Here is a 24,159-nt window from a genome sequence, read left to right as displayed (position 1 = left end):
TAAAAGTCGTGATATTTTTGCACAGATCCAATGTTTGCAGGTAAACTCTTGCAGTTGGACACCAGTCCGTAATTATGCAACTGCTGTGGTCTTCTACTTGGGTTAAATACTCGTGAAATACTGCATGCATGGGACAATGATCATTTAGATTTACCAGAACAAAGAAAGTAAGTCTCAAACTTACCCTTAGCTTGCGGCCAAACACTATAACTTTCCCTCTGTTTTGTTCTTTGCGGAATCGCCACTCAACCAAGTTTTGCCCGCTTTCCCCTGGCAAGCTCATGTTGCGTCTGGCCACAGTTGGATTGGCAGCACCTGCCAGGATGTGGGGCTCTGTTTGGTAGTGGGTGTCCATCCCGTTGGCGTAGGTAATCCTCAGCGAGTTGTCAAAGCCAACTTGATAGCTACTTCTACATTGGTCTGTTGATAGTAATCACAAAATTAATAAAATTAAATGGCAGCATCCATGATCAGACTCGAGCTAAAAGGCATAAACAAACAACCTGAAGAAATGCAAAGTAATGTGACCAAATTATGAGTTCTACATGGCAGATACAAATAAAAACGTTATCAGCATTCTGCAGAGCTTGTTAATGAGCCGATCATTTCAATCAGGTGCAGTGGAGCAGGGAAATGTCTAAAACAACGCCTTATTGGGTGCACAACATTCTTTCTGCATCACCCCTGGCTCAAACTGAAAACCTTAGACACCAAGAGCAAGATGCGGTTGTTAATTCAGAAAAAATAAATGTAGCAGGAGATTAATTAGTTTCACAATAAATAAACAAACAAAATTATTTATGTGAACTATTTTTATGCAAGTGGTCAAAAATGCGTTGATAAAGTCACCATGGTGTCGCATCGGGATCAGGAGTAGAATATTCAGCTTTGTAAATCTGTTTTCTTTTCTTGCAAACATGGTTGGAAGAAATATAATAACATAATAATAAAAAGTTCAACTTGGAACAAAAGGATAGATAGATGCCAGAATTAATCTTTTCAGTCTAATGTGTTTTGTTTTTGCTTGAACTTAAACTCTTAATCTTTAAAATCAGACAAGATCGACACAAAAAAATGATGAGCATGAATTACGAGCTGAAATAGCTGGACCACCTAGAGAGAGCAGAAACCATTTAGACACAACATTGATGCGTCTCCCCGACACACCCAACGCTGCGCACTCAGAGAGCAATCATTTACCCCTGTCGTCTGTCACACCCTCTGAGCTGCGATGATACACGACGCAAGCTTACTCAACACAGCCTCGGCGACCCCAGAAACAACGACAAATAACGGCTCACAAAACAGCTGCCTGAGCGTCGCAGCCTTACCCTGGGCCAGAGTGTAGAAGGCACGGATGGTTGAGGTATTCGTGGTGATGCTGATCTCTTCCTCCGTCATGGAGCTTTCGATGTCCACGGTCAAAGTGCTGTGTATGTCTGTGTACAAGTTGTTCACCATTCCGGTAGGGAACGTCACATTCATTAGCCGTCCTTCACTGTCATAGCTGTTTGACAGAGAACATCAAATGACAAGCCATTGATTTGTAACGGGAATAAATGGCACTCATTCATCAGCTTTATTTTCACTAGTGACAGGGCATCTGTATCAAACCAAGGCACAATCCAAATATTTCATCTGGAAGAATGCCACATCTCATCAGCTATTCATTTCTGCATTTTACGAACAGATTAATTACTATTTTGATGATTGATGTGTCAGTGCAATCTCAACTCAATGCTTTGTTGTTGTTGTTTTTTTAAACAGGATATAATTTATGACATGACATAATGTTACATGACAGTGAATTATACATGGGCGGAAAATTCAATCACTGAGAAGCTAAGTACAAAAAACTAGTGTCTTGTTCCAATTAAAACCAAATATATTCCTCTTTGGTCAGTACGATATGAAATCATACTTGACCTTTGTTGCTGTCCCTTCTGCAAAATAAAATGTTATAATCATGAAAAGAAAAGAAATGTAAGAAAATGCAGCAAATTCCAAGAATACTGAGTTATTACAATAGTCTAACTAGGCTATTTCATATTTCTGAGGTAATTTTTATAATTGGGTTTCAATTAAATATGTGCCCTAAAGCAATTTTTAGGTAAGTAGAGTTACTCATTTATATAGAAAAAAAAACATGAACAGGGTTTTTTACATATCAAGCAACTCTTGTTTCTGCACCTCCTAGCTTGGGGTGGTTTTAAAATTAATAAATGAAACGTGGGTATTTTTTAAGATGTTGGTACCATACCTGATCCGTGAGAAGCAGGGAGTGATTTCTCATTTTCCTCTACCAAAGGTAACATTATTGAGCAGAACACAAGCTGCATTTGTTTACATGTTTTGAATGATTATACACAAATTAGATCTGTCATAATGGCCAGGTTCCAAATGCAGAAGAACTAAATGAATTGCAACCTAAATTGATCTGAATTTGGCAGGGATCTTAAGATTTGCACAGAATGAATATGCTAATTACCATTTTACTTACTCGTAGAAAGTTGTCCATCCAATTTCCGACGTCTTCGTAGCCAGCAGGCCATTGTTGCCATGGTAAGTCAGAAGCACTAGCTCCTGACCCTGTGCGGTAAGTGTTTTCAGACCGCCGTTGGTGCTCATGGTCAGCCAGATCACCTGGTTATCAGGTGCAACAATACGTACTGGTGTACGGTTGGGGTCTCGGCGGATCCTTAGAGTGTTGCCACTGCTGTCGGTAACAGCTGTGATGTCATTCTCAGTGCTGTAGCTGAAGGTGTATTTGAAGTCGCCGGTGAGGAGGCTGGCAGTGTGTTGGTGGGTGCCGTTTCTGTCGAAAATGTACAGCTCCTGGGCATCAGGAGAAGCCACCTCGTATGTACCGGCGCTGGAAGTCAAAGTTGGCCCGTTTCTAGATATGGCCCGAATGCGGATGTTGCCAAGGTCTGCCACGTAGAGCGTTCCATCTGGGGCCGCCACTAAAGACGACGGGGCATTGAGCCTCGCGTCTTTGGCGTAGCCGTCACCGGTCTGATAGCAGTCGCAGTTGGCGTCATTCTTACAGTCGCAATCGGAGGGAGACCCGGCCAAATGAGTTATTTCCCCATCTGCAGAAACCTTCCGAATCCTGCTCATCTTTCTCTCATCTGTCTCTGCTATATAGATGGCGCCGTGGTAGGATAGAGTAATGGAAACAGCAGATTCGAGGGGGCTTAACTGTGCCCGCTGTCCACCAGCCACGCCACGCTCCAGTCCAGCTAATGGGCAGTGGGTAGGACGGCCAGCCGCGATGCTCACTTGACCGTTCTCGGTGATGCGCAGCAAAATGTTGTTGTCCAGGACGTAAAGGGAGTTGTCCATGGGGCTAACTGCTAGATCAGTAGGCCACTCCAGAATCACCTGAAACACAGGACATCATTAGATTATCATTTTAAATTGTGTTGCTTTTTTCTCTCCACACATTATGACACGACAGGAAAGGTAGCCGCTGCTTACCCCCTAATAACGATTATCAATAATAGATTTAATTGATATTGATTTGGCTTGTCCCTTTTCAGACTAATACGATGCGGCAGATGCTAGCGTTAGCACAATTTATGAGCTCACAAAGAATAGAACGTGATCGGATTGTCTAAAACCAGCACAAACAATAAACATCTAGACTAACTTAAGCCTTAATTAAGCCATAACAGTTTTTATCCGCTGCGCGGCTGCATAATCGCCCTTCGCCCTTCGCTCTGCACAGCACTTTTGCTGCACCCTTCCTATCTATTAAGCACCTCACAAATATTCATTTAGTTAGAATTAATATTTCACTGATGGGAAAACAGAATTATTAATCACAGTTTACAAAAGAAATGAGAGAATATTTCAATTCAGGGTTTTGGACCTTTCAGACCATTTCAGTCCGGAATATGTCATAGTACAAAGGTTTTTTTGTGTCAGCATGAATGACTGGCCTTGCTGTCAAATGTTAATTTGATGTTGAACTTTAGTAATTAATGATAAAAACATTGCTTAAACAGCCCTGATCTGATTCTGTAGCCCATGAGGATTATACCATCTCTATTTTCATTGGCTCAAACCAAAAGACATGATAATTAACAGTAAATGACAGGCCTTATCCTTTGACTTTATGTTCTCTTATTTCCTTCCCGCTTCGTGTTAACCAGCCACGCATGCACACCCTGCATTCACTCCTGTTTACATTAAAAATACTCCCATGCTGCCTTTTAATTTGCTCTCCAGCTCTTATTTCTGCATTTATGTTATCAAACCTCTCAATAGGCCACAAGGATGTCGGTAATATTGGCTCTCAGGGTTATTTGGCTTTCCACTGTCGCAGTCCGATCTGCTTTTGAAGTGTTTTGTTTGTAGTCTTGTGCACTCGTTTTGTATGCTCATCTGCGCCACATCAGAAATCTAATTAAAATGTAAATTGGTTAGTTAAAAAACAAACCACAATTTCAGCCTTGACAGCCAATACACTTTAGAATCCACTTTCTGCAGAAACAGGACATAGATGCTCTGAACGCATCATTTATTTATATGATAAAAGTTTTTTTTAATTTTAATTCTGCTTCTCATTCAATTCAAGTCACATCTAAAGCACCCAGAAGGAGTTAAATGAGGGACGGTAATATTGGAACACAGGAAGCAACACTTCCACTTCAGAGGAAGTGCGAGGCTGTCGCATATTGTCCAAGGATTTATAGTTGTCTTTATTACCTCAAGCACAGGTAGACGATAAATGTGCAGCAAAGCAAGTCCAGTGTCATTATCATGTATGGTGCAAGTTTCCTGCGTATTTCTACTGGAACATTAAACACTAATTCAGCTCCAGCCACATCAAAACAAGCCCCCAAACTCCGTAATTACTCTTCGCTCCATATCATCTGCAGCGACCTGAAAACTCATCTCCTCAATAAACACATCATGTCTCCTCTTGCTTCTTAAATCACATCTTCCTCCTAGCTCATATTTTCCTCCGCTACTGCAGAGAAATTGTTCTGCTCTCCTCAAGATGAGAGAAAAAAAGAACCTCTTAATCTCTGTGGTTTCCTCACCGAGCACTAATGTCAGCGTGTGTTTCTCTGGATGATATCTCTAAGTTACGGTAAATACTCTGTTTAACATTTATTCAATCACTGAGATTACAATTCTTAATTCAAAAATGTTCTGGTCGTGTTCAAACAAAACAGAATTGTGAAGCCATAAATTACACTTCAAGAATAATTTAAGAAATGGGATTTCTGAAACAAACTGAAAGGCTAATTTAAAAGCATCCACAGGGCAACCTAAAGCCATCAATATGAATAAGGAGGAGTGGTCTACCGCAATGCTATCAAACAAGAGATGAATCCTACTCAAACATTGTTATTCCAATATCCTGCCAAATAGCAGCCAGAAGGAAGAGTTGCTGCTGCAGTGACTCACATTCCCAGAAAGAAACTAGTTTTGCCACATTAAATTAAAATGAAGGCGCTTCCAGAGAGATGAAGCAGCACGAAAAAATATCATTTACCCAGCTCACTTGAAAACCAGTCACTTCAAAAGATCGAAAACACATACAGTTATATAACACCGCATGTCAATGAGGGAGGCCAAGAGGGGCGGGGACTCATTTGGCATTGTGACACGCCCTGCGCGACCATACAGGCGGGTTTAACAACCGCCATGGCGCTGCTGCCCTTAGATCACCTGATTGATGTCCATGCTGTTGTCACACGTCAGAGGCCGGGCAGATGTCAGGTCGTTGGAACCCAGGAACGTGGAGATGATGCCGTTTTGGTCCACCTTTCTGATCGTGGTGCCGTCCACAAAATAAATCAGGCCATTCTTGTCCACGGCGATGCCTTTTGACATCATGCAAGGGGGAGACGAAACAAAAAAAAAAAAAAAACCAACAACTTGTGATAACAGGAAGACATGGTAGATATGAGGCATCTCTGCTTGCATGACTCAGTGGACAGAACACGGTGGATACATGTGTCAAGCTTGCCTTCCCATTATTCAGGTCACTGCAAAAAGCACAGCTGTCAATTATTCATGGGCTGCTTTTAAATTATTTGTAGGGCAGAAGTAGGAAAGGCTGTATTCATACAGTATACAGTATACGGTACAGGCACTTGCTGCATCTTGTTACCCCCTTACGTACCCCAGGACGGGGTGGGGTAACAAGATCAATCATTTCTGATCTGCAGCCGTCATCAATCAACACGCCATTTGAAAAATGAATGAGAAAGGGTGTCGAAATGAAGGCTTCAGCCAATTTTAGACACAAGAGGTGAAATAAAGGTGGTTGCCATGGTGACAAATGTGGAATAAATTGTCTGTGATTGAGTGTCAGCTCAGAGTTGTAAGTTACGGGCGAACTAGTGTGGAGTCGTAATAACCATTTGTCCCAAACAGAGGAAACACATTATAGGACCACGGCAACCCAGATTGCTCCGTCTCCCTGTGCCGTTTAATAGAGAGCAGCACCTGCAGGAATTCAATCATGCCTCACATGCGAGGAGACTGTTTTCTTTGTCCACAATGGCTTCAACACGCCTGTGTTATTGGCTTAAAGTCAAAAGACTGATGCTCGGAACATGGATGTTCAGTGGTAGACGGTCCATGAAGGATTTAAAATGTTTTGACTAACCTTTGAACTTAAGTCTTACCCCCAGAGTATAATTTCTTTTTCTTTTTAGTTTTTAAACTGGTGGCTTTGTTTGACCTGTAGTGAGGTCTTCGCTGTCTGTTAAAACATTGACGAGCAGAGGGAGCACACGGCGAATCCTTGGGAGCTGGCTATCTGACAGTCTGAGAATCTCAGACTGATGGAAAGTGTCACATTTGAGCAGAGTTCACCAAAAGGGGGGGGGAGCCATCTGCTGTTTATGCTCTGGTCCCGGCTTCCACCCACGCCATCATCAGAGTTGCTCGCTCATATTTCCTATATGACCCAGCTGAAGCTGTGTTACCACGGTTGGCATTCAGAGCGGGCAACTCGACACCTTCTAATCCAGGAGAACACGTGGGAAGATGGCCAAGCGCAAATACGACAATCATAACAGAGTTCTGTCTTAAAATGCCTTAATCATTTCACAATAGTTGTTGGGGGAGGGGCTTAATGTGGCATATTAAAAGGCATATTCATTCTCATAAACTACATTACACATCCATCTACTTCAACACAAATCACAAGTGGACTTGACCTATTGAAGAATTGGCACAGATCCCAACGGAAACCCATCAGCGTGCCCCGCCCTTTTCATTTCAGTACAGCGCGTGATTTTTTTTAAACCATACCTTTCGGTCCGGTGAGAGTCGCCTCCGGAGCTTTCCCTCCGTCGCCGCAGTGGTTCTCATCAAAGGGCAGACAGTGCTCCCCGGTTCCCGCCACCACCTCCGTGTTCGACTGCAGATCCTTCGTCCCGGTTAAGCTTTTTGGCCGGTAGATCCTCCGGGAGTTTGTGTCAGACACATACAGCTGGCCGGTTACCGGATCAGTTGCCAGATAATACCGGTGTGCCGGGTTGTTACTGCATTCAAGACAGAATCTCAGTTACGCACCTGATATTGTTTCCCTCAGATTGTACTTTAAATCTTTAAATTCCACTTACAGTGTCGCCAAATAGTCCTTAAATCGTGATCATTTACAGCTAGATTGTGATCTGCCTTAATAAACTCTGTGGACGATAAACCTCTACTGTGCGCTGATTAAATTTTGCCTGATTTTTCCTGATTAAAACATCTCGAGTCAAAACTATTATCGAGAGTTGATTGCATTATCGCTCCCCAGAGGTGATGTTCCCTCAGTGTTCATTATTATTTTTTTTGTTCTGCAGAGATAAGACGGTTCAGAAAATATTCTCAGCACAATGGAGCTATTGATGATCCCGCATTCTTAATGTACAGGATGAATTAATGACTGATTGAACTGATTGTATTCAGATGATTGGTTTATCACATTAAATGGGATTATGGTTTAATCCCAGTGTTCTCTCAAGTTATATTCATGACTGTTATGTTTTTTTTTAAAGACACACAAACAATAAATAGCTAATTAAGTGCAGGATAGTGGTAGTTTGTAATAATAATAATAAAAAAACGTATGTGAATAATGAACTGGAAAAAGATAAATTCTGTTAATATGATGGAAAAAATTTGATTTTTCATGACGGCAAAAAAAAAGGATGGAGCCTTTGTGAATGGAAAATGAACAAAAGTGAGGAGGAAGGCTGAAAAGATGGAAGTCAAACATAATTGAAGTGGATACCGCTGCAGTGGGTTTTCAGTTTACAAAGCCAGATCAAGATCGTGAAAGCTTTTTCTTTTCTCGCCTGTGGAGAAAAGGCTTCGGAAACGACTGTCTTCTGTCAACAAAACGCAGCATCTGTTGCTATTGAATTTATTCTGGCTTATTTGCACTCTCTGTCTCACAAAGCATCCAATCCTGACAGAGAGAAAATGTGTTAAGCATCCAGGCGTGTTTTACAACATGTCAATGCTGGATATTAAAAGTCAAATAAATTGAATTTTCTCATAGAACTGAGCAGGAGAATGAATATAGAGCAGGTGCTTGAGTGTCATTAGAGACTAAAAACAGCGGAAGTTAACGTGAAAACGATCTGGATTGACGGTGGGATCATAAACGAGGCTTCTCTGGTTGTATTCCAGCTTAATGGTACGCCAGTCAATACTTGTTGGCTTTAGAAGTGGGATAATGTGACTGCAAAATTAATGTGGCAATGAAATATCTTTGTAAAATGATGAAGATGGAGTCATAAAACCTGGCAGCCATTATCAGTCAAAGTAAACGCCTAAAATAGGTTGCTGCCAATAAAGAATCCAGTAACTGTAACCCTTTCTTTTACAGTCGGTCTTCAGAGGCTGGACACAACAAATGAAAGAACACTATCATATTACCGGGTCCGTTTTAACAGCCTTGCAACAAATATTCATCTGTGGAGATCTGTTTTATTTTTAAAGATATATTAGCCGTCTTGTATCTAATGTTCCGTCCACCTCAAAATATCACGTCCCATAAAAATGATCGATCAGCGCCAGACTAGAGAGGTCTCAAATAAAAAAAATAAAAAAAATAATGTGAGTGTATGTGTGCACACAAGCTGAGAATGGTCCGCAGCAGAAAAATAATAAGATCTATAAAACTGTGTGCACGAACAACTGCTGGCAATGTTCCCTTTCTAAATCAGAGTTTACCTGGAAATATCCAAGCGTGGATCGGAGTCATATCCGTCCCTCCACCGGATCAAAATCTACCATTCAGGATTAATGCAAGTGGAGTAAACGTGCATGGAATTGATGATTGTGCCACAACTGATTTGTTTCTCCTCATTCATTTGTTAATTTTGCACGATCAATATGCAAAGGTTTGTGAATCTAGGCTGGCAAAAAATATCTGAGATATAAAACCGTAATTGGTGACATAGTTATGGACAGTATTAGCTTTGTTCTGCAATTCTCTGCAAATTGCTACTTCCATCCGTGATAATGATTGTGTTTACTATGATGATGACAGTTAGTTGCCATAGAGACCAACCCTCTCCTCTGTGGCCTGGCGGTGAGGAAAGCGATGAGACGGCGCCGATGACATATTAAGTAGATTTTAGGATTTAATTTGGCGTACATTTTTTTTGCAAATTGAAACGTGCTTGTTGAATGGTTACGGCTCACTACAGGCGCAAATACATGGATTGAATGTTAATGATAATGTGGATATAATTATAAAATCAACAATCAAAAAATTAAACGTGCGAGGCATCGTTAGACAATCTGGTTTCTATTTGCGCCTCGCCGACTGCGTTTCCCTGTCGCAAACGTGTCACGTGTGACTCCGGGCTGGCGAACAGGTGCACACATTTCGCTGTCAGGTTTATTTTTATAGATCTTTTTGCATGGTGGAAGTGGAACGAGCCTGTGTCAGGCCTGGTTATATGCATATACACAATGGTTATAAATGAGACCCCAGATATGGTGTGATCAGGTGTTGACTATGGCTTTTTCATGTCTTGTGCATCCCCAATTACACCTGAACAGTTCCATCACACCTGTCCCAAGTTGTGGCCCAGGTGCTAGCAGGCGCTCATCCTCCCCTGATCACAATGCACTGGTTGCTGCAAAGCAATCAGGAGCCTGCAAATGATCCAGAATCCAGCAGGACTCGTTATATCATCCGGCTCAAGCTTTCACATCTCTCCCCGGGCGGACACTCCAGCTAACTGTTGCCTTGTTGCGAGCCTATCTTAGCGATTATTTGAATACAGCCACACCGTTAATCCCATGGTTTAAATTAAGTAGTCTAAAATACAATCTAAACACTGGCATCAAGCAAGCTGATCAGTAAATTCAACTCTTTTTGGGAGGAAAGTTTGCAAGAAGCTAAACAATATGCAGGTTGTCATATAACAGAAAGAGACGTGCAAACGTCCACAACCAACTACAAACAACTCCTGCGTTATTTCATCTACGCGCGGCATCAAAAGCACGCCTCAACTTTGATAACGCTCTTTTTCAAAGACATGCAGAGACCGAGTTTACCAAGCGTTGTTCTGTATGTACGGACCGACAGACATTAGAGCTCATCTATCCTACATCATAAAAGCTGCAGAGACCTGAAGGGGACAATCAAGACAACAAACGTTATCATGCTGACTCATAACATGTCACCCGGGAAGACTTCTTTCTTTTCGGCTGGTCACGAGGGGCTGACAAGAAAATGCTTAGATGCAGGCATCGATCAAAAACTGCACTGCATCTCCTCTGAGAGGCTAGAATGAGACGTGAGACGATGTGACTGGACTTATAACAACGAGGGAGGAAACTGCCGCGTCTTTCAGCAGACGACTCGAGATCATCTCATTTTGAAAGTCACACATCCGTATCGCGTAAAGCCGCAGTCAAGCAAGAGACAAAACCATGGCGACACCGGAGTTACCTCGGCTCAATCTGTCTAACATCTCTGCTGCTCGCGGTCCAGTTAATCACCGAGACAACCTAATTGCCACCAATGTGTAACGTGCAACTCCAGCTGATCTTAAGCCGTTGCCCTAATCGTGAATACGAAGCAGCTGTGTAAGCCCCGGAGGATGAGAGCATCTGCCAAACACCATCACTATAAATGTAATTATAAGCCTCACAATGGGACTGTTTATTGCAGCGCCATTAGGTTGGATTGCATTGTACTAGGTGCACCCTGTAGGTGTCGAGCGTATACGTTCACATGGCTTCATTTATGTATTTACGAGTACTGGGAACTCAGAATGTGTAGAGCGTTGCAGACATGCTGCACGAGTCCCCATAGACTGTTGTTGAGATGTAATCGAGCTACAATTGATTTGTTCTAATTACACATTATAATCACTGGTGCTAAAGGCGACCGTAAAAGAAAGAGTTATTCATAAACTTGTGAAGAGGACAACACAGATGGTGATGCACGGGGAATATGAAAGCAACGTTCCCTACCGATATGCACCTACCTGTGCCGGAAGTCTTTATTTCTATGGTTCGCAGGGTTCAGAGCAAGCAGGGGGGAAAAAGGAGAAAAGAGTGAAGACAGGAAATGTGTACATCTTTTAATGCTTTTCTCATGTTCATGCAGTTTTTAGACAGTTTCCTTTAGTAGGAATTTACTTGCATTCAAGCCTTCTTATTCCTCATGGAAGGAAACAATGCATGGAAGCCATGAGGAATAAGCGCTAGCGAGGACTCGGGAGTTTAGACTGAATTTCACCGCTATTTTCCCTCGCAGTATCGAGAGAGTAAAATAAGAACCGCATTAGTTGAGAATGTGAAAGTGTCTCCTTGAAGAATTAAGGCAGACACCGGAGAAAGTCGCTGGTAATGAAGATCCGTTCTGTGTACCAACAGTCACATCCCACCGAGGTAAACGTCTCATCCTACGTTACCGTGATTTCTCTCAATCTGACCACTTATCCTGAAATAGTGATTCTGTCACTTGTTACGGTGGCGACTGAAGCCAGACTATGAATGCAGATTTAACACCAGCAGAATAGGGAATCCCATATGAGGCATCCACACTCGGGGGGAAAAACAAACCGGTTTGGTCTTTAAACGTTTGTTAGAAACTAACGCTGAATAATTACCGTAAGCAAGTATTTTGCATTGCAGAGAAAACACACACTAATTCTACTGTATTCTGTTTTAAAAGCCGCTGTAAAATGTTCTCTAATGAAAACTAACTGATTCTGCTGTGTCAGACTAATTTTAATTTTAATCCATGTTTTCCAAGGGGTGTTTTATGTATTTCTCCTTGTAAACACAGTAAAGTAGTTGCTCGGAGACATGAAGCATTTCTTCAACCATTATTTACATAGCAAAGGGTTGCTGAGCATGCAAGCTCCTCTGCTGCACCAGTTCCTACTGTTAGACCCCCCCCTCCCCACATGAGCCGATCACTGGACGGGTTAATCGGAAGGATCCCGGAGTAGAGGAACGTTTTTCCACATACGTTCTTTCCTAAAGTTTTGGCCAGCGGTAATGCTAGTTTACAAAGTATGGTGACTTGAATCCTTTCGAGACGGCTTTCGTGTGTCATTTTGTCATATTTGAAGACTGATGGCTCAACGTACATTAAATCAACATCTGCCACTCCGAAATAAGCCAATTGGCCGTATCGGAGTCGCTGCTGAGAGAAGCCAATTTGGCATGAGGGGGTAAATCATCCCAATTACATGCTGAAGACAGGATGCATTTCCTAATTATGAAGATGGATTGGAAAATGGTTTGAAAAGTCCCCGGGTAGGGGAGAGACATGTTCCTATCTGTCCACCGAGCCATTTCAGTTTCCACCTCCACACGGAGGATCAAATGTGAAAAATCAAAATGGGATCCAGAATCTTTAACCATTCGCATTTGTAATATATTTAACATTTCCAGGCGGATAAATTACGTCACAAGCCTTGGTGAACTTCAGATGGACTAAAACAGTGCAATAAATATAACCGTGGCGTCACACAAATTCAAAAGTTAACATTTAAACATTGACATTTCTGCCATTTGATGAAGGAGAGGAGAGTTAAGAGTCAACAGGTTGTACAATTACCATCCTCCGTCTTACAAAATCCCACTGACAGGGTCTTACCTGAGCTCCATGATACTCGTCACGTTGCCCGATGGGTAGATGCGTCTGATGTAGTTGAAATCGCCCACATATAAACTCCCATCGATGCCCCACGCCAGAGCCACCGGCGCCAACAGCTTGTTACCTTGCGCCTGCCCGTTACAGCTGGGGCACGAGATGCTCCTTCGTCGTCCGTTCCCCATGATGGTGGAGATCACAGGAGGTTGGAGGGAAATGAACTGGTTCTCCCCGCAGCCCTTGTAAAGGATGCCTGAGAAACAATGCAGCCGTTATTTGCCGGTGTAAAGTCATACCTGTAACTAGAAAAGCAGTCTAAGAAATGGAAGTAAAAGTGAATCGGAGCTGATTTTTAACTGATTGGGTTTGTCAATGTTAAAATTGTTATATTTTGTCTGCAAAATACAAGACGTCTCCATATTCTGGGTGTGAGAGATCTCGTTTTTTCATAGATGATAAAGAAACTATAGTTTGAATGAGTTGTGTTTGCATTGTGAAAAAAGGATCTGGTTACAAGCGATGCAGCAACTGGAGAAAGTACACAGTCAGCCAGTTACCCATCGATCCTGCTGATCCATCCCTCTCTGGAACCACGGAACTGCTTCGGTGGCTTCTTAAGAACCCTCCCACAGAGCTGGAGTTAATTTATTTCTGAAATAATAATGTTTTTTAAACTTGACAGGGAGCCACTTCTCCTCGAGTCGCAGAGAGGTGGTAATCATAAATACAGTCCATTGTGCCTTCCTCTAATTACTGCACACAGAGTTGGAGGCAAAATTATTTAAAACCCCTTGTATATTAGGATTATTAATAAAATATACCATTTTTCAGCTGTTTTTACAAAACAAGTAAAAAAACAACCACAGCTTAAATAGCTCCAAAAACAACAGATGTTACATTTTTCTTCCCAAAACACGATGCATAATGCAAATGTTTCCTGATAAATACGGCCTTAAAATTAGTCACTCCTTTAATGACAAGAGTCTCTTGTGCTTTGTACTAGACTGCCATTTTGCTATGATTACTGAATCAGCCCATTTTCTCTTTAAAAATCTGACAAGAATTTCTGTCTGCAAAAGATGCATTTAGCTTTCGAGCCCCCATCGACACCAGTGGAGTAGAGTATATTACACCGAAGAAAAGATAAAGAGCCATCCAGACTCCTCCGAGACGCCTTCACTCATTGCCTCCTGAATCAGAACCAAGCAGGCTGAAGCAGAATGTAGTTTCCCCGTTAACTGTGGAACAAAGTGAGTTCTGCAAAAACTGTCAGCTCATTTAAATCAGGCCCAAAAAGCCACATTTACTGCAGCATTCCCACAAATTAAATCTCCTTCTCACCTGTCTTAATTTGTTCCTCTTAATTTAATATCTACTTCTCTGCTTCTCCACATTTTGTTTTTATAGTCTTTCATTTGCAACTTAATTATATTTTAAAGTGTTGATTTTAACAATCTGTCATGCTCTTAACGCATTATTTGTTTTTAATGCTCTTAATGCTTTATTCTGACTTCATTCGATGCCTTTGTAAATCACTTTGAATTGCCTTGCGCCTGAAAGGTGGCGCATAAATAAACCTGCATTGCTTTGCTCACCTGCGGCTTTCCTGTGGCATCTTAACCAGCTCCTCGGGGGAAACCGGCCCCCAGCTCTGGCTTTATGAGCTATAAAGTGTCGTCGTTAAATCCCACCAGAGATTTCTTTATGGGATTGATGGCAGGCGACTGTTATTGACCACTAGGACCTGCTGGACTTTGAGGTCCGCTCAGGATCATTATCCTTATGGAACGTCCTAGTCTATAATTCCTCAGGCAGTCTCTTTGAGGATTGCCCCGATCCTTGGAATCCGACATACCTTCTATTAACTGCAGCTTTCTAATGCCCTAAGAAGCTACCACCGAGCTATGCTTCCGGTGTTCTTCCTCCTTCAGACATACCCTGGATCCATAAACCAGAAAAAGTTATTATCTCACTTCATCACGCCACAGAACAGCTTCCCCAAAACTTCTCTGTCTTATTAGGTTTTGTGCAGATTTTGCATATTAGCGCTTTTACGAGTAATGCTATTCTGGAGGCTGAATTAATTTTGGGACCGCAGCAGTCATTAAAAGCAGCATTCTGTGTTAATGTGGAGAAAGAAATACATACATCGCATTGAGCTATTTCCACTGGTCTTGCGTGAGTTGGGTTTCTTTTGCAAACGGCTGATAAACAGTCGATGTTTCCCAATAAACTTGTATTGCAGTGAGGGTTGAATAACTTTGCTTCCAGCTGCACCTTTTCAGCGAGGACTCACCAAATACGGCGAGTCATTACACGTTAATAATTTAACAAGAGCCAGATATGAGTCTTTTTAGGTGAGGGAGGGAGGGGTGGGTACTGATAGAGCGGGACTCGCTTCAAAAGGGTGAGAAACACATCAAAGGGAAAAAGTTCACGCTTGAAGCCCTTAATTAATTCACATCAAGCAACTTGAATTCACACAGCCGCTGTCCTAATTAGTGGATCTGTGGCACCGCAGAACGGACACGAAACGCCGTTCTCCCACAGCGCTACCCCAACGGCAATCGTAATCCTCGATGTACGTGAAATCGAACGTTCGGCCATGCTGCTTGTCCCTCGTCTTAGTCCCTTTTATTGATTTAATTGATTGAAGGGCAAATTAAAAAGAATGCACGGTCCGGCGAGACTCCGACAGGACGATCTGACCGATTCGTCTTTTGTATCCATGAGAATTATACATGAGCGTCTAACAAAGACAAATAGCTTCTAGGGGGGGGGGGGTTCCTGCGTGACGCCATCAAACGTACGACCTTGGGACTTTTAATTGAACTGTGATCCATACGTCTGCTCACTGGATGAAACGCGGCGTGATGAAAACTCCGGCCCGAAAAGGTTGACGCCGCAAACCAGAAATGTACAAATGACAAACAAGCTGTGTAATCTGACTGGAATGCTAATGTCTATTTTATTTAATGGCTTCTTGACTTTCTGGGAAAAGAGACAAGAGCGTCGGTGGCGAGGAGCCTAATGCGGTGTGCGTCGGACATGAATCTGTCGCAGCAGCCGAACCGTTTGGCCGACGCTAAAACGAAAAAAAAGAATACAAACATTTGCGTGCCGAAATGTCGGGGTCTTTTTGACACGCTGCTTGTGGTCCGCTTTATGTACATTCACACCGTAGTTTAGTGAACACACAACTCTTACCCATTGCTAACATATTAAATACATTAATGACTCATTAACTACCGTCATCCATTCTGCTTTCTCTCGCCACTATATGGTTCTCATTTTCTCACGTAAGCAGATTCTGCTGCTCTTATGTGGGTCAGCTTCAAAGTGTGTGAGCAGATTAAGGTTCAGTTTTCTTCCCTTAAGGACACTCGGCCATGACACATTACTGCTGATGATTGTTGCAAGGATCAAGCTTGAGAGCCGCACTTCTGGGAATTTGCTTCCCGACTATCCAGGACCCCCAGGCAGAACGGGGGGATGCTTACAGAGTGTGCATTAAAATGACTTTGGAGTCATTCCCTCGTCTTAGTCCCTTTTATATATATATATATATATATATATATATATTGTGCTTTTATTTCTCCCTGCTATTATTTTCAAGCAGAGTTTGTGTGAAATCGCTAAAAGTACCAGCAGCTTTCTGGAAAATAAGATGCAGCAAGCATTATGTGAAACAAGAGGGAATACAGTTGAGAATTTTCATGTTTTGCACAAACCCTTGTGCAACAGATTTTGCAGAGGAGATTTTAAGTGGAAGTTTGCATATAGCCGTCGAACGGATTGACCATTAGCGAGTGTGTGGAGGCGTGCCAGAGGTTTTGGGTAGAAGTTGGTGGGAGATAAAAAATCCTTCCTTGGCTTTTGCATGGTGACAGAAGGCTTTTGAGAAAGTCCAAGAATATGTTGTTTCTCTTCCTCCAAGAGCACTTTACTGTTGCTTCAACCAGCGGGCCCATAATGTGGCACAGCTTTTAGCAGATTATTAAAACACTCAGGCGCAGAAAGATTCCGAAATTAAAAAGGAATCTGCCAAATGACGGGGAAAAGACGAGAACAAATTGGAACGGTGTCAGGGAATGTGAGTACAGATAAATGGTTTAACTATCATAGAAAATATTTAAAGATGCTCTGAGAGAAGGAGAGGAAACAACCGTTGTTCTGCTTTACTCTCAGATCGCTGCCTTTCGCGTGTGGACTGATGATGAATCTTTCCACTGTCCCAGACTATTAGTCTGCTCTGATTGTGCGATTCGATTGATTCGCGTTATCATCACCAGAGAGGATAATCGTTTGTTTGATAAAGCCTAATTTCAGTCGTGTAAGAATAAAACCAGAAACCCACCTCCTAAAATGATTAACGGAACAAATATGGCCGATCCTCCACACTTGATATAAAAATTAAAAACAAATCTGAAGCAGCCCGAAGCAATGTCACCTTGGTGACACAGAGCGATTGGTAGGAAGGGCGTTTTAATTGCACACTGTCCTTTCTTTGTTCTCCTCTGCAGACCAAGATGCCACCCAGGCTCCCAATGATCCGCCGTGATTGAGGCTAATAGTGGGTAGGAAAACTCTCAGGGAGCAGCATGTGCTTGAGCTGTACAGCATGCACACTCCAAGATACCGAGTTGCTGAACTCTGGCTGTGTCCAATGCGAATCCACGCCAGATAGAGACAAGCCTCAGACTTGAGTGGAAGGTATATCCACTTGTAATGAAGAAAGAAGAGGCAGGAGGACACAACTAGAGCAATTTGCCCTATCTAGCTCGACAGGAGTGGAGGCAGACAGTATTTTATATATATTTTTTTTTTTGCCACAGACGATGAAAGCAGAAGTTCCCAGATGTGCAAAAATGAACCAGGAGTCACATCACAGAGCGATAGCAAATATCTGGAGCTAATCCGCGGCGCAGATGCAGACGACCGCCGCTCGCTAACATGTTGGGTGAAGACATTAGTCAGGGTTTACAGCATTAAAGAATCAATACTGGAACAGCAATGAAGGCAAACGGCGGTATTTGGATTCATCTTCCTGCAGACAGAGGATATCGAACTGCATTCCATTCCCCTAGAAAAGCCCACGTGGGCCATAAATCTCAAATGTCAGAAAGTGTCTGGGTGCAACGCTGAATAATTCAGTTTAGATTGAGAAAATTAAAGGGGCTAAAACTCAACGTTTTCTCACAAACTAAACCATGTCAGGGCAGACAGGATTACAGATGTAAGGCACCAACAATATAATTTGTTTGTCGTTGTCGAGCTAATTGGATAGTGACATTTAATTTTTAGTTTTTTTTAGCAATCTGATCGAGCTCCTGTCAGACTGGATGAATAAGCGCCGCAAGTTTATGAAACTATTTTGGAGTCTTTTTTACATTTGTCAGACTTAAAAATGTCTTTTTGAGTCCGGGTTGGAAGAGTAGGGCGGGAAAAAAAAAGTGTAAATAAAGCATGCTGCATGCATAAGCATAATATATGCGATGCATCTATTGATCACAAATTTATGCACCGCATGACTCCCAACCTCCAACTGTGATGCAGCCACAGTGCAGGCTTCGGAAATGGGTGTGCTGCACTTTGAGACAGGTGGGATGAAAGGCGACGCAGCAGCAGCAGTCAGAGTAGAACGATATATCCAGTCTCCTCCTGCACACTTGGCAAACACATTCTGGATGGCTTGACAGATTTGGTGCAGCGATTCGCTCCCGTGTCTGCTCTTTAATGTTCAGCAAATAAGCAGGGTCGAACAAAGCGAAAGAAGAAAACTTGCTCTACGGCACCTTTTCCTCAAGTGTATCCAACAAAAGCACAGTTTGTGCAAGCTGCGAGATGTTAGAGCATCGTTGCACAGACGCAATCCGTGCATGGCACGGATGATGTTAGCGCACAACAACCAGCTGGAGTGCTGCTGGTCGGAGAGCGTTACCCTGTCAATTTGAATGCGTGCATGTAAGGTGCTGTAAAACATTAGTCGCAGTATGAATGAAGTTATGATTACATAAACTCTCTTCCCTAAAAAACAGGCCGCCTCCGGTTGGCAGACTGACAGAAATACCCCCTGAGGTCTGCTTCAAGCTCGATGGCTCGGGACGAGGCGCCGGCGGCTGAAGTCAGATTTATAGTTCATGTCAGGCGGTTGCAGAGGACATGTAAAGAGGCTCTGCAGCTTCACCAGAGGTCGTGCAAACCTCCTCGTAAACGAAACTACCGCTACGCATGAGGGCTGAGGACACGCCTCATAGAGACCACATGAATTGTGATTGGTCAGCCGGGGACGAGCACGTTTTCTATCACCAGTTTCCGATTCCGAAGAGGATACATGCAGCGATTCATACTCAACATGAACGCATTTAAAAGCTATTGATTTGAATACACAATCATTCATACAAGGCCGTTAATAGTGTGCTGTTAAACCGGTGAAGGTAATAAACCTCTTGAACCTCATTGGACCTGCTGGTGTTGCCTTATAAACCGTCATTTATCCATTCACTGGGGTGAAACGTATATACCGGTTTAGAATGATAAGGTTGGGCCATTTTGGAGCTTTTCGCACTTGATGTGATTCAAACGGAAAAGCGATGCAATCACACCTTCAGATGCAGAAACTCATTTAAAATGAGATTTGTTCATTTTTGTGTTGCAAGTGTTTTTTTTCCCTGCACAGTAAAGGGGAGCGAATCAAAACAAGAGTAATAATCCTACATGCTAGGCGAACGGCACGAACTCAGTGTGTGTAGGTGTAAAAATACAAGAGTAAAAGCTCGAGCAAATGCATTGCAAGTGTTGCTAGAGGCTTTGTAGGAACCTTAATACCGGGTATGCTGCCATTTCCTGGCGGTGCATAGAGAAACATTCCATCGTAAAATGAGATTCTGCACTGTGAGAAAATGAAATGAGAAAAATGCATTTTCTCGCTCTATCTCTACATTTACACAAAAATCTGTGGTTGAACTATAAATATTTTCCTAGAAGTGTGAAATGTAGTTTATCATTCCTGCAGCACGGTGACCTCCGGACTCTAATCCTGCCTGCAAAGCAGCCTGAACCTACCTGGCTGAAGGGAGAAAGGACATCCTCAGAACAACGTGTCTACAAACTCTATCACCTGCAACATCTGCACTGCTTTGTTTTCTCTCCCCGAACAAAAGGAAAGGAAATACAAAGATCAATCATAACTTTGTCATGAGAGATGCTATCTCTGTAGGCATAGCATCAAACAAAGTTCCCAGCCTCCGCAGCGCTCAGTCTGCCTACGCACATATCGATCCATCTGGAAACAAAGCATTAAAAGTGAGCATAGATGTCTTTGATGTTCCCAATAAAACAACATCAACTCTCCCAATGCAAGGCGAACTTAAATATACAGCACTGTCAAAAAAAATAAAATAAAAAGCCTGACAGTGTGAGACTCTCTGCCGTAGGACACGACTGTAACCTTAACTATTTCCAAGTTGAAAGGGCCACAAATTGTGTCGGACAACCGTAGCAACAATTGCAGCCCGGAGTGGAAAACTGACAATTTACACTACCCTGAGGCCTACCTCTGACGGCTGCACTCATAACGCCGCCTGCACAGCTGTAATATCCTCCAGACTCCGGAGGGTGAACATCCTGATACTGCAACTCGACAATGACTCGCTCCAGCATGTACATTTGATAGTTTCATGACATCGGCTTCACTTTTCTCCGTGCCTCTGCAACGCCGCGACGAAGACAAACACGCCTATTAATTACGCTTGGCGATTAAAGCGATTCTGATTGATGACGACGCAAGAAAATGAATTAGCTCATAGAATTCATGTGAGAATTAAGCGTGACGCCTGTTCATCAAAGAACAGCGCCTTCCCTGAGCAGCGAAAGGCCATCTTCTTCTTAAATTAGTAGTGAGTGGCGTGGAATGGCGGCGAGCCCCGGCACCCTGGTGCCTCAGTCACTGATTTATTCCGTCATTACTGTGAATGATCGGCCCTTCAAAACTTCTGCAGGTGGGGTGGCAAACTATATTTCATTTTGATTCAAGCATTTATTGTGGTGATTCCAGGTGAAGACCACCTATCTCTACCCCCTTCACGGGCGCATTTACACGCATGCTGAATGTAATGAGGATTGCTTACCTTTCTGAATGTCCAGTACGTGGTGTTTGTCTAACGTCCACCCCCCCATGTTGGAGGCATCCAGCTCATAGCCTTGCAAGACCGCCGTCCTCTTCTCCCAGAGCACCACGTCAAGGCAGGACTCGTATTCATACCCCACTGACACTGAAAGCAATGATGGGAGATCCCCACGGTGAGCAGGGTAGCGTTCTTCCTTACCCGACACGTTCGGCAGCAATGAGCTTTATAGCCCGGAAGACATTCAGCGCACATCTCGGCTGTTTTTCGTGTTCCGAATATGTGATAATCTCAAACTGCGATGATTTTAGAAGACCTGTGGGGTTTCCGCGTCTCACCTGTACAGTTTGTATTTTATGTGCTCTCCTCTCATTTGCCTTGTGTAAATGCAAATAAAAAAAGGCACAACGCAGCGTGCAAAGTGGCACGAATTACTTAGACAATAAAAGCTCAGATGGAGCACATTACAGCAGGAGCTATAAACACCGGCATGCGGTCGCGGACCTTAAACACGAGTGAATCCCGCTCCCACTGATCCCCCCCCCCCCCCCTCCCCGCTTTAAGATTATGAAATGTTTTCCTGCCAAATATTAAGATGCAGGCACTCGATCATCAAAGACAGGAGGCGGAGCTTGAGGTGGAGGAGATGAAGACTCTGAGGTTCTCCTTGGGAGTGACCAGGTTGGATAGGATTAGACATGAGACAATAAGAGGGACAGTGAATGTTGGACGTTTTGGAGACAAGGTCAGAGAGACCAGACTTCAATAGTTTGGACATGACCAGAGGAGAGACAGGGACTATATCGGTAGAAGGATGGTGAGGATGGAACTACTAGGGAACACGACTAGAGGACAACCCAGGAGAAGATACATGGACGTAGTGAGGGAGGACATGAGAGTGGCTGGTGTTGGGGAGGACGATGCAAAGGACAGGGTGAAGTGGAGAACGTTGGTTTGCTGTGGCGACCCCTCAAACTGAACGTACAATAGTAGAAGTAGGCACTAAATCACGTAGTTCTTGAACAAGATGCAGATTATTTATTATTAAATCATAACGCTGAAGCTAAATAGTTACTTGTTTTGCCACTATTACTAGATTTCTGCTCAGGTCTCTGCTTCATCTGCAATATTTAGACGCAGCACTGCTGGTCAGATCTGCTGCTTAAGTCAGCAGCCGAGCAGCAGCCTTCAAAAAATGCAGCACTGGGAGATTTGGGGATTTCACACCACCTGTGCTAAATCTTTATTGCAGAACAAAAGCAGTCCCAGCAGACAAAATAAGCCTCAACAAAAAAACATCTGAAAGTTCAACCGAGGTTCAGCGAAGGTAGCGCGGGGAGGAGGCTGTGAACCGGCGCTCGCGGAACATCTTCAGTTGGCAACTCACCCATGGCCTCGGCGAGGCCAAAGACCTTCTGGTTGTAGGAGTCTGTTTTATCCCAGATGAAGGTGTACGAGAGGTCCGGGAAGGCTGGGAAAGACCTCTGGAACTGACGGCCCATGACGGCCACCATCAGGTGGACCTTCATCAGGCCAAACGGGAGGCGGTCCTTGGTCAGGAGAACCTTGAGGATGGGCTTGTAACCAGCTGCCCTGGAGCTCAGGTAGACCAAGTTGAGGTCACTGCCCGGTATGGCCACCTGCTCATGAAGAACCTGCAGAGATATTGTAATTATCTGAGTCAGACTGTGCCGTGTGGAGCGCATGCTGAACAGGAGTCGGTGTTTAATATACATGAACACTCTATTTTCGGGATAAAACACTTAAAATCTATGTGCTGGAATAGATTAGAATATATTGCATTTCCCACACTTGGGCTTGCCGTTCGGTTTCGAGCCTTTCCGCCACAGCGGAGGAATTGTGTTAGTTACGAGGTTCATCCAGACATGCAGCTCGACATTTTAGATTCCACGCAGTAAATCCAAAAATTATTAACTTGTGTTGAGCGGAGAAAATATTACAAATATCAAATGAATTCATGAGCAGAATCCTCGGGCAATTAGTCAATAATTCATTCATTATTTGAGTCTGTGCAAAAAATAAATAAATTACTTGACTTCGGCACAACCATAATGAGATTTCATCCCTGGCCGTTTCACCGCGGAGCCCTGACTTCGCTTCGGAATGCCACTAAGCTCCTGTTTGTCTTCCGGGTTTTTAGCAGTTCATTTATGCACATTCAAATCTGTTTCTATTCTGTTAAAACCTGCAGAGTCTTCGCATTCATGGGGATTTTCAACTCCTGGTTGGAGCCAACTGGATGCGAAACAAGTCCTGAGGCATGCGACCTTCGTGTGATGTGTCCTCAGAATTTACCAGCATTACTGTGGAGCAATTTATGGTTTAGTATTTAGGCAGTCACCTCAATTCAATCAAAGCTCAAAGGCGAACTGAAAGGCAAATTTGACTCAAAATGAGACCGCGACGCCATGGCGAAGGGGCGATAACGGCCTTAGCGTTGCTGGGTCGGTGTATTTCCACCGCCGACGCTCAAACACGGGCCCGACGATTAAAGATATGAGCTAGAATTTGGAACGGATCATTAAAAACGCCGCGCTCCCTGCTTCTCACCTGCGTCTCGGGGATGATGGGGCTGTCCTCCGGGGAGCTCTTGTAGAGAGTGGAGAGGGGCGTGGCCAGCATGAAGGGGTTGGGCCTGATCAGGCCAGTAAGGTAGCAGCTGGGGATGTCGTTTTCCTCCCTCTTCATCACCACCGTGTCCATCACGTGGAAAACGTTCCAGGGCAGCCACACCGTGCGGCGCAGGGTGGGGAACGGGGCGCGTTCGTAACTCAGCGTCAAGGAAGCGCCGCCGTTAGCCACAAGGTCAAACCTTAAAACGATCCCATAGAGAAACACATTGCTTTGGCCATCTATTCTCTTACGGATGATGAAACACTATTTCATATAATGACCCATAGATTATTACATTCTCTT

The 24,159-nt window shown here is 43.4% G+C and overlaps 1 protein-coding gene across 1 annotated transcript in view; it reads right to left on the bottom strand.

Moving 5' to 3' along the window:
- The window catches only part of si:dkey-237h12.3 (teneurin-3), a 109,067-nt gene that overhangs the window by 5,751 nt on the left and 79,157 nt on the right, over positions 1 to 24,159 (bottom strand). Inside the window, exons 17-26 of the mRNA XM_068740550.1 lie at positions 23,794 to 24,055; positions 22,610 to 22,877; positions 21,226 to 21,369; positions 13,100 to 13,349; positions 11,475 to 11,495; positions 7,282 to 7,514; positions 5,686 to 5,840; positions 2,501 to 3,384; positions 1,332 to 1,507; positions 185 to 420 (exon numbers count right to left, since the gene is read on the bottom strand). Of these exons, the coding sequence (XP_068596651.1) occupies positions 185 to 420; positions 1,332 to 1,507; positions 2,501 to 3,384; positions 5,686 to 5,840; positions 7,282 to 7,514; positions 11,475 to 11,495; positions 13,100 to 13,349; positions 21,226 to 21,369; positions 22,610 to 22,877; positions 23,794 to 24,055 (2,629 nt within the window). The remainder of the gene's footprint in view (positions 1 to 184; positions 421 to 1,331; positions 1,508 to 2,500; positions 3,385 to 5,685; positions 5,841 to 7,281; positions 7,515 to 11,474; positions 11,496 to 13,099; positions 13,350 to 21,225; positions 21,370 to 22,609; positions 22,878 to 23,793; positions 24,056 to 24,159) is intronic.

The sequence above is a fragment of the Brachionichthys hirsutus genome, chromosome 6 (genome assembly GCF_040956055.1).
Source record: "Brachionichthys hirsutus isolate HB-005 chromosome 6, CSIRO-AGI_Bhir_v1, whole genome shotgun sequence".
NCBI lineage: Eukaryota > Metazoa > Chordata > Actinopteri > Lophiiformes > Brachionichthyidae > Brachionichthys > Brachionichthys hirsutus.
The sequence above is the reverse complement of the archived record's forward strand: the minus strand, read 5'-3'. Positions and strand labels throughout refer to the sequence as shown.